Below are 18,346 nucleotides of genomic sequence, written 5' to 3'. Positions count from 1 at the left end.
AATTGAAGCTGCAAGCATAAAGAATCGTTTGCATGCATTCAGCGAAGTGTTTTCGTAAGAAAATCCAGTGAAAATAGTGTTTCAATTTGTGTTGCCGAAAATAGTCTGTCATGCCGAAGCCGTCATTTCCCCTATTTGAATTTAATTTAAATAATTGATAAAACCCAGAAAACACCTTGAAACAATATTAAAGCAAATTAAATTTGAGTCGGTAGACTGTTTAAAAAATCATTTTCATTTTCATTTTCTATATCGACTCTAAAATTCCAGTTCTCCGGTAAAATCAATTACAAATCAAGCTTGTTTTTTCGGTGAACGTTACCGATCGTTCGGTAAATTTGACAGCTAATTTTGCTGATTCTGTTTACAGATTTTTCGGCAATGTTCTCGATTACCGAACACATTACCGACCGTTCAGCTGTTGAAGTCGGTAATTTTTTCTAAGTGTGTAGGGTTCAGGTGTGGGAGCTGCCTCCCTGGCGTCGGTAGCATTAGTGATCAGCACGGAAAACAAGATCGACAGAACACAAATCAAAGGAAAAGAAAACTACAAGGGACAGCCCTATGGGTTTGTACGCAATGGTGACGTAGGATTACGTGGTCCTATATAATAAATCTTATTTGTTAACTGCAGCAGAAGCTTGTGTTTTGTGAAGGAATAGAAATTTGAGCGGGGTTCTCTCTGCTTATACTACTTAGTATGACACGCTTGACATAGATGCCCCACAGCAACTCTCGAAGAGCTACTGATTTCGATCAATAGCGGTGTGGCTTCTTCCTCCTTCTATGGATGCTCATGTGGGCTGCAGCTCACTGCTTGCAGGCAGCCTTTCTTTGTGTTCTGGAGAACAATGTTCAACGCCACGTGCCGAAAGCACTGTTGCTGCTGCTGATGATGATGCCGACGACCGGACACCACCACACACGGTGATTGGAACTGAATCCGATCAGCGGTTGAGGCCAGCCTTGATAGCTATCTGCTTGTGGGGAGCCTTTCGTTGCGTACTGGAGAACACCACCACTCACCACGCGGTGAGTGAATAAACACCATTTGGTGAGATCGGATGGAATTCAACTTTGAAATCTGTGTTAGGGAAATCGCTTTTCGCAGGCAGTCGGCGGCGATAATATTAATTATCATAGCAACAGTTGCACATTCGTGCAATTTTCAATAGTAATATTCTAGCGTCTTAAAGTCTTAAATTTAACAGATGCGTACAAATATGTCTGATCGATTGGTGATAAAATTATTGAAATTGGTCCAGGGACAGCTGAGTTATGAACGTTCCAAATCTTTCGTTACATGTTCCATTTTCGATTTTCACAAAGTGTACCTCCATCGAGACCCCCTTATAGAAATCACAGACGTAGTGTCCTGCGTCAAAAAAGTAAATAAAAAACGAAATCCATAGCCATATTGAAAGATGCAATCTTATGTATCAGTTTCCATCTGGTTTTCGGTGTAGGCACAGTACAACTTCTGTCATTCTGAAAGTGCACGATGATATTCATTCGGTAATTAAGAGGAAAGGTGTAGCTTTTTAATTACTCATAGATTTCTCAAAAGCTTTTGATAGAGTGTCGCACACTAAGCTTTAAAAAAAATATTCTGGTCAATTTTTGTTTACTCGTTCAGCTGTTAATTTAATTCACTCCTACCTTTCAAAATGGAAGCAAGCAGTTTTTGTGAATGCAGCGTTCTCCAAACAGATTTCCATTATGTCCGACCTAGCTCAAGCCTCAATGTTGAGTCCTCTTTTATTTTCTTGTTTCATTAATATTCAGTTTGTTTATTTGGAAGGTTCAATCGCGTTAACTTTACGGAGTCGATAATTCATTGTTCACTGTTTGTAACAAAATTCACGTAATTCTATGTCTAGTAGGAGTTGGGCCGAATACTCGAGGTTACAAGGGTACATTGTCGAAGGATAGGATCAGAGGAGGAGCTTAGGGGTAGGTTTACGTTGTCTCATCAGAGCGTTGTCGCCAGTATGAACGGTATTTCGGTTCTAGATTCGTCTGGAGTTCGACCGGATATTACCATCCGTTTTAAAGCACTGTAAGATTCATATGTTCACTGATGATCAGAGCTGGTAAATACCATGGCCGTCATGTGACAATGAGAAAACAGGTTCTCTCAACATTTTCCAATGTTCATGCACTTATGAGAATAATTTCCATACGGTTTTGGCATCACAATTTCTAGCTAATTTAGATGAATTTACGCAAGCAATCTGCTGACTGAATACATTCTTAACATTGCCACAGTGCATATAACAATAATATCAATAAATGAGCTAGTAATTGCAATGATCCCAACACTGTCACTGTCACGTTCTGTCATGGCAAACAAAAATCGATGAGATTTGGAAGAAAAGCTCTTTTATTGTTTTCTCAACTCAACTCAACACGACGGCCAACCAGCCATCAACATCTCGGCATAATCCGCCTAGGGTGCGGCGCATCACTCGCAGCAATTCCGAGGCCCCATCACTGCAGGAGATTGAAGCAGCTATACGAAGCATGAAATCCAACAAGGCTCCAGGGGTTATATATATATTTACAGCCATTCCATAGCAAAACGATGTAGTGGTTTTCAGAATTTTGTAAACATTGGTAGTTTTGTTTCTTATCGCAAAATATTAGACCCGCATTTCCAAAAAACTGATTTTTTCAAAAATTACTTTTTTCAAAAATCAAAATTCAAAGATCAACATTTCAAGTGGAAGTTAATTAAACATACTTTTAAAAAAATATAATAATGGGATTTTGTATCGAAAAACATTGATTGTATTTATTTTTCTGTTATGGTTTTCGTAGTTACCATGATACAGTAACTATAAATCAATGGAGACGCATAGTAGTCTAGTTGCATAGGAGTATTGAGCGAAAACCCAAAACTTAATAACTTAAAAATGTTGTTCTTGCGAATGAAATTAATGAATGAACCAAGTAACTGCTATCAACGACCCCGGGGGCACGCCGGTTGCCCAGAATTACTTGAAAGATGCCATTGAGAAGGAAGTTCTTTACTAAATGAAGTGTGTGCTCACCCAAACCCCATTCTGCCATCTGTCGTATGACGTCCGGCATCCATGCTAAATCCACGAACCTGCCTAAGCGTTGCGAAATAAGTATTTGATATACAGTGAACTATCTACAACTCGATATTTATTTATTTATTATTTATTTATTTATTTATTTATTTGCGAGGGAAAAGCCCACTTCAGAAGGACCAAACTTGCCCCTGGAATACCTCTTCTTTTCGTATCAACAGATAACATAAAATCCTACTGATACATATATACTTAAACTTAATCAGGAAACATTTATCTTTACTTAATCAGGATGATAAAACATTATAAAATAAATACTATAGGCTAGCACGGGAAGCATTGAAGTCAAAATGGTTATAACATTTATTGAACATTTTACACATGCTAGTAATTGGTTCGTTTGCACCATAGTTTGTGCGAGAAGTCGTGATCGTAAAGAAAGAGTGGGTTCGCAAATTGACTCGTCTTATATTAATGTTAAGCTGTTGCAAAAGTGGACTACAGTCAATGTCCGAACGCAGGAGATCGGCGATGAAGACAGCCTTAGCGACGTCACGGCGAGCACTGAGAAGTTGGAGGCTCATCAAGTTACAACGACTTTCATAATTAGGGAGGTTTACAGGGTCTCTCCAGGGTAGTCAACGAAGAGCATAGCGAACAAATCTCCTCTGAATAGACTCAAGTCGATTCGTGGCATTGTTGTAAAACGGTGCCCAAACTACTGAACAGAATTCCAGTGTCGAACGGACTAGCGAAAAATAAAGCGTTTTCAAGCACGAAGTGTCTCTGAAATCTTTAGCAACGCGAAAAATAAAGCCAAGCTGAGAAGATGCTTTACTGGCGACATATGACACATGCTCCTTGAAGGTTAGTTGACAATCTAACATGACTCTTAAGTCTTTGACTGTAGTCTCCCGATTCAGTGTCTGACCATGAAGGCTGTACGTAAAGCAGGTGGGTGATTTTTTTTTCTGCAGAAAGTGATGATGGAACATTTGGAGGCATTCAATACCATCCTATTCTTGTGACACCAAGTAGCAAAAACGTCCAGCTGTTGTTGAAGGAAAACTACGAAGGATCACTACGATCCTTTACGACAAAATACAGTTTAAAATCATCCGCATAGGATAGCTTCGGACACCTGATTGAATAGTGAATGTCATTCAAATACAGCAGAAATACGAACGGCCCAATATGACGACCTTGGGGTACACCAGAAGAAACCGGAAACGACTGAGAAATACGGTCACCTATTTTCACTGACATTTGACGACCGGTGTGGTAAGAACGAAGCCAATTAAGAAGGGGACCATGGAACCCTAATCACTCTAATTTGGCAACAGCAATCGTGTGGTTCATTTTATTAAACGTAGCAGAGAGATCCGTGTAGATAGCATCAACTTGTTCGCCTTTATTAAATTTTTTGTTCGCGAATTATAAAAGATGTGTATTGCACGAGATTTGATGTAGTGGATCTCTTCTGCATAAATCCATGTTGTTCGGAGGTAACGTAACTGGAGCAAGTGTGTTTAAAATAATCCAAAACTATCAGCTCAAAAAGTTTTGAAACTGCGCACAGAGCCGCAATGCCTCGATAGTTGATTACTGGCTGTTTATCGCCTTTCTTGAAGACAGGAAAAACAAAAGAATTCTTCCAGCCATCAGGGAAGATTCCAGAATTCAACGAGAGGTTGAATATAAATGCTAGTGGTGCGCTCACGGCTCCTATACAGTTTTTTATCACCACAGATGGAATTCCATCCGGGCCGATACTGGAAGAATTTTTTAAGCGAAGGCCTACTGTTTGAACGTCATCTCTCGATAAAGGTGGATGAGATTCAACGACTGAACGTATGGGAGCCTCACTTGCTGCATCTGAAACGTGTTCGTCAGAGAGCTCCTCGTTAACGAAAACACTGCAGAAATGTGATCTGAATAGATCCGCGATACCATCCACATTAGACATTTCTCGATCCCCGTTGAACATCGTAGAGGGCAGACCCGATTCCTTTCGATGATCTTTCACGTGATTCCAGAAGCTTTTAGGACGTTTCAAACGAGGGTTTGACCATGGAGGGTGAGTTGGTATGACTGGAGTTTTCTTCGGTACGAACTAATCGATTGCATAAACAACAATATTCGTAAAAATAGTCGAGGAAATATTTGGCTGGGTTCCATTCCCGGTCCGGTCTATAAATTTTTCAGGTTGGAAAATTTCTCGACTTCCCTGGGCATCGAGTATGATTTCACTTGCCACACATTTATACTAATGCAAAAATGATACAGGCATCGAAAGCTCTCAATTAATAACTGTGGAAGTCCATCTAGAACACTAAGTTGAGAGCACGCCATAAGCTAATATGCGATAAGAAATATGAAATGCAACGAATAGCGGCGCCGATGGTGTAGTGGTAAGCGTGATTACCACTCACCCCAGCAGGCCTAGGTTCAATCCCAGTCGGCGCCTCCGGGATGTTCTGAGGCATAACATCTCTGATCACGCCTTCCTTCGGAAGAAAAGTAAAGCCGTTGGTCCCCGGTTCATGAGTTGATGGGTCGATAGGTAGGGTCCAGGTGTGGAAGCTGCCTTCCTGGCACGTCGGTAGCATTGGTGCTCAGCACGGAAAACAAGATCGACGGAAAACAAATCAAGGGAAAAAAGGCAACGAAGAAGAAGAAGAAGAACAAAATTCTCGACTCATAATAGGTAGCCAGGTAAAATTCCAGTTTGGTCTAGTCAAGCAGAAGAATTCAATTCGGGACAACGTGACTAAATACGTTGGCACCGATCTTGCTAAAAATTGTGTACGATTGTTTGAAAAGCCCTTTGTTGAAATAAAGAAATCTATTTGCATTGCATCTCAAAACATACAACAAGCCATTTTTAAGGCTTATTTATCTCCTCAGCTAGTCCCAACGCTTACAAACATCTCTCATTGCCGTAATGTTTGACAAATTTCCATCTCTAGAAAACGAAAATATATCCCTCCATATAATACAATTACAGGTATAGAGTAAACGCTAAAAATAGCCGCAGCGCACTTTGCAGTTCAATTTCACACTAGAATTGTTGGCGCGAAAACGAGTGCTGCCATCGCCGCCGAAGAAACTATACATACCTGATCCTCGGCAGTGATCCAATTTTCCACAAACAGAAACTAAAAGCAAAGCATCAACACGCAAAACATGATACAAAACTGCAACTTTGCAAATTGGTCCTTTTCTGTTCAGGACATTGCCTAAGTAACTTACTTCATCGCTTTCGTTGGGATTGGCGGTCGCCCCCCTGTTGACGGCGGCTGACATCGAGAACGGAGTAGGATATATCAAAGGTCACTAAATTGGATGCACAACTTTTATTTTCTCCTTAACCAACACACCGCCTTCACTCTTGGAGATTCTCTCCTATTTTGACAAAGACTTGCTGATTCACTTGGATATTATGGCACTTGTCACAAGATTTATTCGCAACCACCGACCGTTATCAGTTGCCTGGTGATAATCAAAAAAACACGAAAATCTTAATCCGATTTCACTAACCAGCCGCAATTTATTTCCGAGAAAACTGTAAGAGACGCGCGTCTTCAGATGAACTATACAGTCAATGGGACACGGGCAACGTTATGCATGCGACCGAAAAAAATCTCCGACTGTTTGTGAAAATACGCCGAACAAGCCGTGCACGTCCCATTCATCGACGGAAACAACGAACACAGTCGCAATTGGGGTGGGACGGAACTCTTGCTAGGGAAAATCACCGCGCTTCGTAGACTTTGGAGGACGAGAGAGAGAGTGGTCGGAACTCGGTGATCATCGCCTTGCTTGAAAACTCGTTTCCTGTTTGATAACAATTTTAAGTTTGTTTCTACGAAAATGATCGTCAATTATCCTACGGCTTTAACGAAGGGCATATTATTTTGTTTGATTATTTTCTGTTTGTGTGGTAAGACTGTTTTCAATCCATTTTAGGTCGGAGATTATAAACAAGTATGAAGGTCGGTGAATATTAGACTGATGCGAAATTTAAAATTTTCGCTCCACTGTGCTCAAACGGTTCCGAATCGGGTCTTGATTAGCCTCGCAAAATTTGAACTTATTTAGTAAGAAACTGACTTGGCACAAACCATTTGAAGTTTATATAGAAATTACTATGGAAAACCAAAATTTTGGTTAATATCTATCTCAAAATTAACTAGTTCACTCTGCTTAAGAAAATGATAGCTGCGCTTGATGAAAATTTTCTCAGCTACAACTTTGTTTAAGACCACTTTTCGATTAAATGTACGGAACATAAGTTATTAATTATTCCAGTCACTGATGTCTTATGATTATCCTCAATCAACTGTTCAGCAGGCAACATTGGTTTTCCTGGGGCGTTGAATAGGTCACAAAAATCATGGCTACTATGTCACACTGCAGAATACAGTGTTGCCCACAATTTAACTTACTTAAAAACTTATCCTGGTCCGACCTCCCTCAGGATTGCACCTGCATCACAATGTTACGCCAATTCACTCGGTCCGTGGGTGCTTGTCTCCAATTTCTTGACCGTCCCACAATTCCAAGATCCTGCTCCACTTGGTCTAACCATATTGCTCGCTGTGCTCCTCTTCGTCTTGTACCGGCCGAATTCGAGGCAAACACCATTTTTGCGGGACTGTTGTCCGGCATTCTTAAAACGTGTCCCGCCCATCGTACCCGTCCAGCTTTCGCAACTTTCTGGATATATGGTTCGCCATAGAGTTGCGCCAGCTCGTGGTTCATCCTTCGCCTCCATACACCGTTCTCACATACCTCGCCAAAGATGGTCCTAAGAACTCGTCGTTCGAAAACACCCAGTGCTTGCAGATCCTCCTCGAGCATCGTCCACGTCTCGTGTCCGTAGAGAACTACCGGTCTTATCAGCGTCTTGTACATGGTACATTTAGTACGGAGGTAAAGTTTACGTAGTAAGCACAACTTCCGGCAATAATACGCCGACGAATTTCTCTGCTGCATTTGCTATCCGACGTCACCAATGATCTGAGGTACACAAATTCATCCACCACCTCGAACTCATCTCCGTCGATATTCACGCTTCTGCCTATGCGAGCCCTATCCCGCTCGGCTCCTCCACACAGAAAAACAAAACTACCCACCGCTTGGGTTTTTTAAACTCAAATTTGAGTTATTTGACCTCTGCCCGTTTCATTTCCTCTCGCTATTGTTGTCAAAAATAGAACGAAAGATTCGACTCAACCGTCTAGTTCCGTACGAGAAGCCAAAATTGAGTAATATGCGATATACCCAAATTTGAGTTAATTGAACTTAATTTTGGGTAGAAAAAATTGAAAATAACTTAGCGATGGGTATTTTTTTTTGCCGTGCTTAAATGCAAACTACTTTGAGCCGGTTTACCCAAATTTGGCTTATCGTACGGAACATGGGAGATGAGTGGACAGAACTTAATTTTGGGTTGTTTTGAATTTCTGTGCAGCTAACAGATACTTTGTCTTCGACGTATTCACCTTTAATCCAACCTTCTCTGTTTCACGTTTCTGCCTGGTGTACTGCTCTGCCACGGCCTGAAACGTTCTTCCGACAATGTTCACGCCGTCAGAAAAGCAGATGAACTGGCTGAACTTATTGAAGATCGTGCCCCGCATGTTAAAGCCCGTACGTTTCATAACACCCTCTAGCTGCTTAATCATGCCATAAGATTATCAATCTCTTAATCAATTAATAAATATTTAGTTTGACGTTGGGCTGGAAAACGGTCTTGTGCAAAGTTGTAGCTGAGAAAATTTGCCATAAGAATAGCGATAGAACTTGTTTACAAGGCAATATGCAAAAAGGCTAGAAGACAGTGAACAAAAAGTTTGGGTTTCCCATAGTAATTTCCATATAAACTTCAAATGGTTTGTGCCAAATCAGTTTCTTACCACATGAGTTTAAATTGTGGGAGGCTAATCAAGCAATTTTTTTCGAACATTTCAAATTTTGCATCAGTCTAGTGAATATATATCAAAAACACAACTAGTGAATAGAAGCTTAATCAGATAAAAATATGCTACTTCAGCTAAAAATTTTCGTGTTACAATTTATTAGCTATATAATTGTCTGAGAGGGTAGGTTGATGGTTCCGCTAGAGTAGGGCAGTATGAAAATTTAATAGAAGTTGAAAATGATCGAATGACCATTAATGTGGCACTATTAGTTAAACGCACACTTATTTACCTAACGCATACATGAATGGATGAGGAGATTTGAAGTGTTTCTTCAAATCTACAGGCAAAAAAGTGCGCGTTTAACTTGCTCATATACGGGCTGCGGCTGTGGATTAGTTCTAGCGACGTTTCATCACTACCTAAAGCCCCATGTTGCCGAAAGCATTTCCAGTCGATAGTGTTATAATGCAATTCAGATTGTTTGTTGGGAAGAATCATTGAAACAAACAAAATACTTAAAACATAATGAAGTCAGCTACACATACAGCCATTCCATAGCAAAACGATATAGTGGTTCTCAGAATTTCGTAACAATTGGTACTTTGACTATATGTTTTTAGTATTTCTTCTACGTGAAGTCAACGATTTACATAGTTGAAGTTGAAGATGCTAATTTCAAATAACAGACTGTAGTGGTAATTTTTATACGATAGATGGAGTAGATGAAAGCATAGAGTTGATAGTTTCGTTAGAGTACGACCGATTTGTACCTTCCTTAAAAGTTGTCCTAGCTCGCTTGTCTAATATCTATATACAATCTTCACACTGCCGTACTCTAACGGAACTATCAACTCTATGCTTCCATCTACTCCATCTATCGTATAAAAATTACCACTACAGTCTGTTATTTGAAATTAGCATCTTCAACTAAACAATTGGTAGTTTTGTTCCATATTGAAAGATATTAGACCCATTTTTTTCTCATTAGTGTGACCATTTCCATGTTAGGGTGGTCCATGGTTTGTAGACAATGGGCGTGACCAGCGAATCCAAACACATAAAGCAACCAACGATACAGACAAAACGGTTGCTACGACTACCATGACAAACTCGCTCTGTAACAAAGCTCGATCCGAGTGGTAGAAGGATAATAATATATTGCTTGCCTGCTTTGTTGCAATATACACGGATGAGGACATAGCTTGATATGAATCGGGAAAAGACATAACAAAAAAATTCCCATTAACACACGTGTATCATCTTCGGCTTTACTTCGTGAAGCAGCTTGCCAACAATTTGCTCGTTTCCTTCTAGCGCCCCGAATGAGTTGTGTCGCACGGGCTGCTTGTCATGAAAAAGTACAAAGAAGATTATATCATTATTGCTTTCCACTTCTGACATAGCGTTATTATTCGGTTCGTTGATCGCTTGTCATTTTTGCATTTGGAGATATTTTTGATTCCTTGGGCGTGACACGTTGTTATATTTTTCTTTGAAAATTTAGGCTTTTCTACACATCATGCCACAAAATCAGCGATGTATTTTTCTTCGTTTTTTAGTTACGATAATTTGAAATCATCATGTTAATAAATTTCTAGTCAAGGATCAGAAATTGAAATAAGTAAGTAATGTAACCATGTTACATTCGATATATATATCAATGGAGACGCAGGGTAATCTAGTCGTATTGGAATTATGAGCGAAATTTCTAAACATGATAATTTCAAAAAATCGTAACTAAAAACGAAGAAAAAAACATCGCTGATTTTTTGATATGTTGTATAGAAAAGCCTAAATTTTCAAAGAAAAATATAAAAACGTGTCACGCCCATTGTCTACAAACCATGAAAACTATAAAAAAAAAAACAAATGCAATCAAAGTTCTTTTATAAAAAACTCCAATTTTTAAAACTTTTTATATATTTTTTTTTCTGTAAAGTATTGTTAATAACCTTTCATTTGATATTTTGATCATTCAAATCGGCCCAGTGGTTCAAAAGTAATGGTTTAAAAAAAATTAATTTTTGGAAAAAAAAATTTAAAGTCGATTTTTTGGACCACCCTAACATAGAAATGGTCATCCTAATGAGAACATAAAAATACGGGTCTAATATTTTTCGATAAGGAACAAAACTACCAATTGTTACGAAATTCTGAGAACCACTATATCGTTTTGCTATGGAATGGCTGCATAAGTACCGTGCGGGACCGAAATCCGTACACCTAAGCACGAGAGAATCATTAACGGTCAATACTAAATAATGCTATCATATTATGCTCTGTATCACATCTTTTCCCCATACATTTATCTTTATTTTACCATTATTTGCAAACACCAGGACTTAAAATTACCTTTAATTATAAGAAAAAAGTATTTAAATTGCACATCTCTTGAATCAAAATCCGTACAGCGTTCTACGATTGAATCAAAATCCGTACAATTTTGAATCGAAATCCGTACACTGTGTTGAGGATGAATCAAAATCCGTACAGTCATGAATCAAAATCCGTACATGCATGTAAATCGATCTAAATCTATGAAAAAAAAAACATGTTGCTGTCTTGAATAATGTATTTTTTCAGAAGTTGCTTGGCTAGGAGTCCAAAACAGATATACTCGTTTAAATACAATAGTTTACAGCATATTTGAACGTTGTACGCTGATGGTCATTTCCCATGTAAAATCGTGCGCTGAATCCAAAAATGTAGTCCAAAAAATCTCAGTAGGATAGTTTTTGAGATAGGGGAAACGCTCCTATAGTTGCGGTACGTTAGAAGCGTTAGGTTCCTATAGTTGTGTATGGAGACTCAATACACAACTATAGGAACCTAACGCTTCTAACGTACCGCAACTATAGGAGCGTTTACCCTATAGCTAAAAAAATTGGGGGCGACCCCGGCGTAGTGGTTAACATTTATACCTCTCACGCCAAAGTCACGAGTTCAAATCTCATCCCCGGACAAGTCACGAATGACCCTAGAGTGTTAAAGTGACTATAATAAAAAAAAAAAAAATAAATAGCTAAAAAATTAAATATCACTTTAAAAAAAACGTGTTTACTAAAACTACAAATACCTCCGGCTGTAATGAAGTAATATTAATTATTTTAACGCTGAATTAAACGTGATAAAATTTGATTTCGATCATTACAACATTTTTTTTCCGTGAGGGTAATGGTAGAACCACAATAAACATTTTTATTTACATTGCTTAAAAAATTAGCAGAAATTCAATTTTTCTAAGGAAAACTTAAAAAAAAAAAACAACTATAAAATAATAACAATACCACTAATCTCACTGACAATTGATGTTCAATTGATCGAACGAAAAATCTCTTACCTCTAATTTAGCGTTAAAATAATTGATATTTATATTGTTGGATTCAGCGTACGATTTTACATAAGAATCATTCGTCAAAGGTTCAAGTTCATTTTTTTACTTTTATTTTTTAACTAGTAATATCAGCGTTAGATTAATTGATGCTCCAATCGATTCAAAGGAAAGGTAACTGATTTCTTTTTATTTAAGAAGGTGACTGCTCTGGATTTTTATGCTAAATAATATCATGCTTAAGGATTCATTTCCCCAAATTTTATTCTATACCAGTGCTTTGGGTTAAATATTATTACTAGAGTTTACCTCCGATCACAACTTCGAGGTCTTTGAAATTTGACATGTGATAACGTGCAAGATGCGCTATACTTTGGAACTTGGGGGCACTCCAGCTCAACGCTACAAAACATTATTAACTGGGACTAAACTGGGCGGTGTAGCTTGGACAATGTTGTCAATAATAGCAAACTGAATAGAAGACTGCCGAAACATCGTTAATACACCGATAATGGAAACGCTCCACCAACCCACTAGCATCAAGCGATAGAATGAGCGGTTCCTAAAATGGTAACCCTATAATGGCGGATAAGTGAAAAAAAAATTACAACCATCTTAGAAACCAACATAAAAAGACAATGAACTGACATCAAAGATTAGTTTTTCGTTTTGTGCATGAAAAATAAAATAAACGTAAGTTAACGACTAAAACTTAATTTAATTTAAAACGTCAAGAGAGTAATAATTATAAAAATGCAGATCTTTCATTGCTTCTTTTCCGCAGCTTTCTTCTGCTTCTTCTCCATTGTTACCATTGCCTTTTCAAGTTATAATCGTTATAATGCTTTCTTGCTTCCAGCTTTCTTTCCTCTTCTTCATATTCTTCCTCCTCTTCCTCTCTTGCTCAACCTTTTTCTTTTGTCGTTCCTCAATCCTTTGCTTCTTTGCGTTCTTTTTATCAATTTTCTCCCGTTCACTTTCATGTATATTTCCGGCCATTCCTCGCTGGTGGCTACTGTTGGGAATGCTCTCTTGCCCATTTCTGTCTGCTCTCTGAAATTTGTATATGCGTGTTGGTGTAGAGGAGCTGCGCTGTTTTCCTTTTCGGCTGGTTCTTGATTGACGTTCTTCATTAAAAGATATTAATAATTTAACATTTACAATACGAATAAAATAAGAGAGTAGCGATTCAATACGGCATCTCTTATGGTGGTAAATGGAACGGCAAAATCCCTGGATGCTTCTCGGTAAGATTTCCCCGCACGCATCATTGCCACAGTCTTCTCCAAATCCTCCGGCGTGTATTTAGCTTCCATGATCTGCTGAAAAACATTGGATAAAGTGGAGTCGTCATTGTGAATGCACAAGTGTACGGATTTAGAATCAGCTGATATATATGGATCGAAATCCGTGCAGTACTAATTTTGATAAATAAATACCATATGAATGATCCATTGCTTAGAATTGAGATATAAAACGATAAACACTTACCTTTCCGATCGACCTTCAGGAAACTACTTGCAAAAATCACTTAAATACGCTTAACAACTGGAAGTAAATCCGAGAGATTTTCTTAGAAAATTGTTAAGAACGCAACCGATTGATAGAAATGCCCGACATGTGATAAGGTTTTTATTTTTCTTATTTTAATTGTATGACATACTGCTTAATTGTTGACGTAAACATCAAGCTAATGCATGAATGAACATGAATATGTATTCATGTATAATATTTACATTGTTGTGATGCATATAAATAAACAAATTCAACAGGGTGTACGGATTTCGGTGCTGTACGGATTTCGGTCCCGCACGGTAAATGAACAAAATTTCTATTATTTGAAATATGATAACACATTAAATCAGAATAGGAAAACAAAAATAAATATTTTTCGTCATATAATACAAATCCAATCCCGGCCGCAAAATGAAAACCGACATCAAGATGAAGGTGAATATAAGTGCTGTGTCAAACAGCGTGAAAGGTTCCTTTTATTGTTATTGTGTTGTCACGTTCATAGTATGTTTGGTTTTGCAAATGGATATTTTTAAAGAAGGCATTTTTTGTGTTGATACTAAATGAAATGAAAATAATCTAACGAACAGCTACTGGTTGTTAACCTATGCGATGGTGTTATACACCACAAGCCGATTATCAACTCACTCGAGTAGTATCCTGAGCACCAAACAAATGCATGGTGCATAGAGGCCAACGTGAAAAATGTCCATCCTGGGCGACTGCTTGCTTTCGCCTTGACCCAGGGACGCAGGTCAAATTTCTGTCGACTTGCTTGATTTCTTTGTTAAGACTTCTCCACTATGCCCTGGTTTTGCTGCCATGTCATGCCGGTTTCAAATCCAGTCAGTGCTTGATTTAAGATTTCGTTTCCGCCCTGTCGTAGTGTGTGCCCACAAAAAATAAATAAAAGTACAGTTAAATAACTTTTTACTGATGAACCTTAATATGCTTCCAACCATACGAAATGGAATTTTCCAACTAGCTTGACTGGAGAGTGGCTTAATTTGTTTGCAAATATAAAATTGCATGTATTTTGTTTATACATCAAAGCCACATTTTTCTTCCCACCATAGTAAAGCGAATCAACACAGAGTCCTGACTACTGTCTACTATTTCCCATCTACGTTTCTACAGTAATGTTCCGAAAAGTTTTTCGATCGTTCTTTTTCGGCTATTCTCTAACCATTGAAACTGATTTGAATTGTTTAAGATTGACTTTAAACATATGCATAAATCAACTCAATTGTTTAGAGGATAACCGGAAAATAGCGAAGGGTGGATGGAGATTTCCTCTATTCAGGAAGCTCTGGTTAAAAAAAGCCGATTTTCAGTAAATCCATATTTACTGAACTTCGTTAATCATAATTACTGAAGTATTCAGCTATCGACTTATACCATTTGTATATGTTAGCTGAAAGTTTTTCAGAAAAAGTACTGACTTGTCGTCACGCTAAAGCAATCGTTTCGGTAATATTTGACAGCTCGCAAGAGTCCCTTGACTACCGAGTCGAGTACTCAGCATCTGGAATAATTACCGAAACGATCTCCGAGTGCTCAGCTGCTCTAATCTGCATTTCTAAAAAAAAAAATCCATTTTGTGCAAAACACGACACAGTTGTTAAAATCATCAACTGCAAATTAAGCTTTTAACAGAATACATCGTAAAAAATGGAACGAATTCACTTTTCGTATATTGTTTATAAGTTTTGTTTCATGAATCACAGTTTAACACTCTATTGAGACCTTATTAAATAATCAGAAATTTTCTGATGTAACTTAGAGGAATAATAATTTAAATACCTCATCCCTTTGCATTATCTACTTGCAGGGGTTATGGTTTGTCTATCATGCGGTGCATTTTACACCAATGTTGTGGTGCGTATTGGCCATTGTTGTCGTGCGTCTTGCCCCAATGTTGGCGGCGAATCAGGCGTTTTACAAACAATTTTTTTTTTTTTACTAGTAAAATTTGTTTTATTCAGAAAGTTAAAAAATAATTACAGTACAATCATTCAAACTTCGTTTTCCAAAGCAAATTCTAATGCGGTTACGTCGATTACATTATTACATTGCATAATAAAGGTGACATATTTTATGAACAATTTGAGTAATTTACATTTTTTGTTTGTGTCTATATTCCTTAATTGGGGCCTCAAGAGTTCGTCAATCGAGAGTCGGCGCCATCCATTGAGTAGAGTTGTTTTCTTTCGCTTCAGTAGTCTAACAATCAATACGAAACTAAGGATTTTAAATTGGCTCACCACTTTAGTAGCCTATTGGTCCCAAGCAAACGATTAACGTACCCTATTCTAGTCGAAATTCTAGCACTACGCAATGTTTGTTTTGATTCGCTATGAAAGTTTGACAGATAAAATGAGGGGTTATTGGTTTTTCCTTTGTTTCGAGGGGTGAATCGATTAGCTTGGAACCGAAGAGAGTACCAGAGCTGAACCAAAAAGTTGAGCACGTTATTTCGGGACCTTCTAGTCTTAGAGTTACCTCTATGGTTTTACCCCGCTATCATTTTGGAACCGATTTATAAAATACCTCGAAAATCATGAAAAATCATCGCTTTGTAGTTCGAAATCACTCGATATTCGTAGAATACATGGTAATGAACCATACACCATTACTTTCTCCTTGATTTTAGCTTCCATAAGTCAGCAATTGACGATTTTGCTTAAACAGTACGTTTTGCACCATCCTACCCTACTGGTTGTGTGTAGGTACCTACGTGTGATAAAGCTGGCCAGGATTTAGGAAAGTGAAAGACAAGATATTTCCCCATTTGGCCGCACTGGTAGAGTATTTCAACTCTTGAAAACGTTACAACCATAGAAGTAACTCTAAGACTAGAAGGTCCCGAAATAAAGTGCTCAACTTTTTGGCTCAGCTCTGGTACTCTCTTCGGTCCCAAGCTAATCGATTCACCCCTCGAAACATAGGAAAATCCACTAACCCCTCATTTTTTCTGTCAAACTTTCATAGCGAATCAAAACAAACATTGCGTAGTACTAGAATTTCGACTAGAATGGGCTACGTTAATCGTTTGCTTGGGACCAATAGGCTAGTTAAGTAGTGAGCCAATTTAAAATCGTTAGTTTCGTATTGATTGTTGTTACAACTCTTTGTGTCGGCAATCGTCTACTCCGTCTAGGATTGGGTGACCTTGGATAGATCTTTGAGAGATCGATCTTTTTCATTTAGATTTTGGATTTTTAGGATCGATTTTTTGTTTATTAAAAATCGTAAAAATCGATCTTACTGTTCGATCTTTTTTATCTTCAAGGAAACAAAACATTTGAAAAACTACAAGGGACAGCCCTATGGGGTTATACCAACAATCAATACGAAACTAACGATTTTAAATTGGCTCACTACTTGACTAGCCTATTGGTTCCAAGCAAACGTTTAACGTATCCCATTCTAGTCAAAATTCTAGTACTACACTATGTTTGTTTTGATTCACTATGAAAGTTTGACAGATAAAATGAGGGCTATGTTTCGAGGGGTGAATCGATTAGCTTGGGACCGAAGATAGTACCAGAGCTGAGCCGAAAAATTGAGCTCGTTTCTTCGAAACACCTACTAGTCTTAGAGTTACCTCTATGGTTGTACGCAATGGTAACGTAGGACTACGTGGTCTTATATAATAAATCTTATTTTCTAACTGCAGCAAGAGCTTGTGTTTTGTGTAGGAATAGGAATTTGAGTGGGGTTCTCTCTGTCTATACTCTTTAGTATGACGCGCTTGACATAGCTGGCTCACAGCGACTCACGAAGAGCTACTAATTCCGATCAATGTTGGCTGCAGCTCTCTGCTTGCAGGCAGACTTTCGTTGTGTACTGGAGAACGCCATCACTCACCACGCGGTGATTGAATAAATACCGTTTGGTGAGACCGGATGGAATTCAACTTTGAAATCTGTGTTTGGGCAATTGGTGATAATTTTAAATTATCATAGCAACAGTTGCAGATTCGTGTCATTTTCAATAGTAACATTTAGAAAAATTATAAAGTCTCAAATTTAACAGATGCGTAGAAATATTTCTGATCGAATGGTGATAAAAGATTTGAAATTGGTCCAGGAGCAGCTGAGTTATTAACGTTCAAAGTCTTTCATAATTTTGTTACATTTTCCATTTTCAATTTTCATACAGTGTACCCCCATATAGAAATCACAGACGTAGTCCTACGTCACCTACCTAAAAATCTGCATCACAATAGTCGCTCTATATATCTTCTATCTTCTATATAGGGGAAATGGCTCTAATGTTGGCCTATGGATCTAATATTGGGCCAATCGCTAAAAATCTGCTATTTATCAATTTTATCTAGATGAACAAGTCATTTGGACGGTACTAAAGGGTGATATGGTCAAAATTTGGTCAAGGGAAAACGCGTGTAAATCGGTGAAATCGTTTATTTAAAAAATCAAATTAAATTTCTTTTTCAAGTTCAATTAGTATAAAATTCAGGAAAAATATTCAGTTAGGCTTCCGCTTTTCCAAAT

General features: G+C 38.0%; 1 protein-coding gene across 2 annotated transcripts in view; it reads right to left on the bottom strand.

Moving 5' to 3' along the window:
* Eip63F-1 (Ecdysone-induced protein 63F 1) overlaps positions 1–6,680 on the bottom strand; it is a 289,880-nt gene extending 283,200 nt beyond the window's left edge. Inside the window, exon 1 of one of the 2 annotated variants that reach the window (XM_065231903.1) lies at positions 6,309–6,680. In XM_065231903.1, the coding sequence (XP_065087975.1) occupies positions 6,309–6,362 (54 nt within the window). In that variant the 5' untranslated portion in view covers positions 6,363–6,680. The remainder of the gene's footprint in view (positions 1–6,308) is intronic. The other variant, XM_065231905.1, reaches the window with a different exon arrangement.
* Between the last annotated feature and the right edge of the window lie 11,666 nt (positions 6,681–18,346).

Source organism: Ochlerotatus camptorhynchus, unplaced genomic scaffold, assembly GCF_037179485.1.
Source record: "Ochlerotatus camptorhynchus isolate MF236.1 unplaced genomic scaffold, CSIRO-AGI_Acam_v1.1 ptg000361l, whole genome shotgun sequence".
Taxonomy (NCBI): domain Eukaryota; kingdom Metazoa; phylum Arthropoda; class Insecta; order Diptera; family Culicidae; genus Ochlerotatus; species Ochlerotatus camptorhynchus.
Note: the sequence above shows the minus strand (reverse complement) of the source record. Positions and strands in the feature narration are given on the sequence as shown.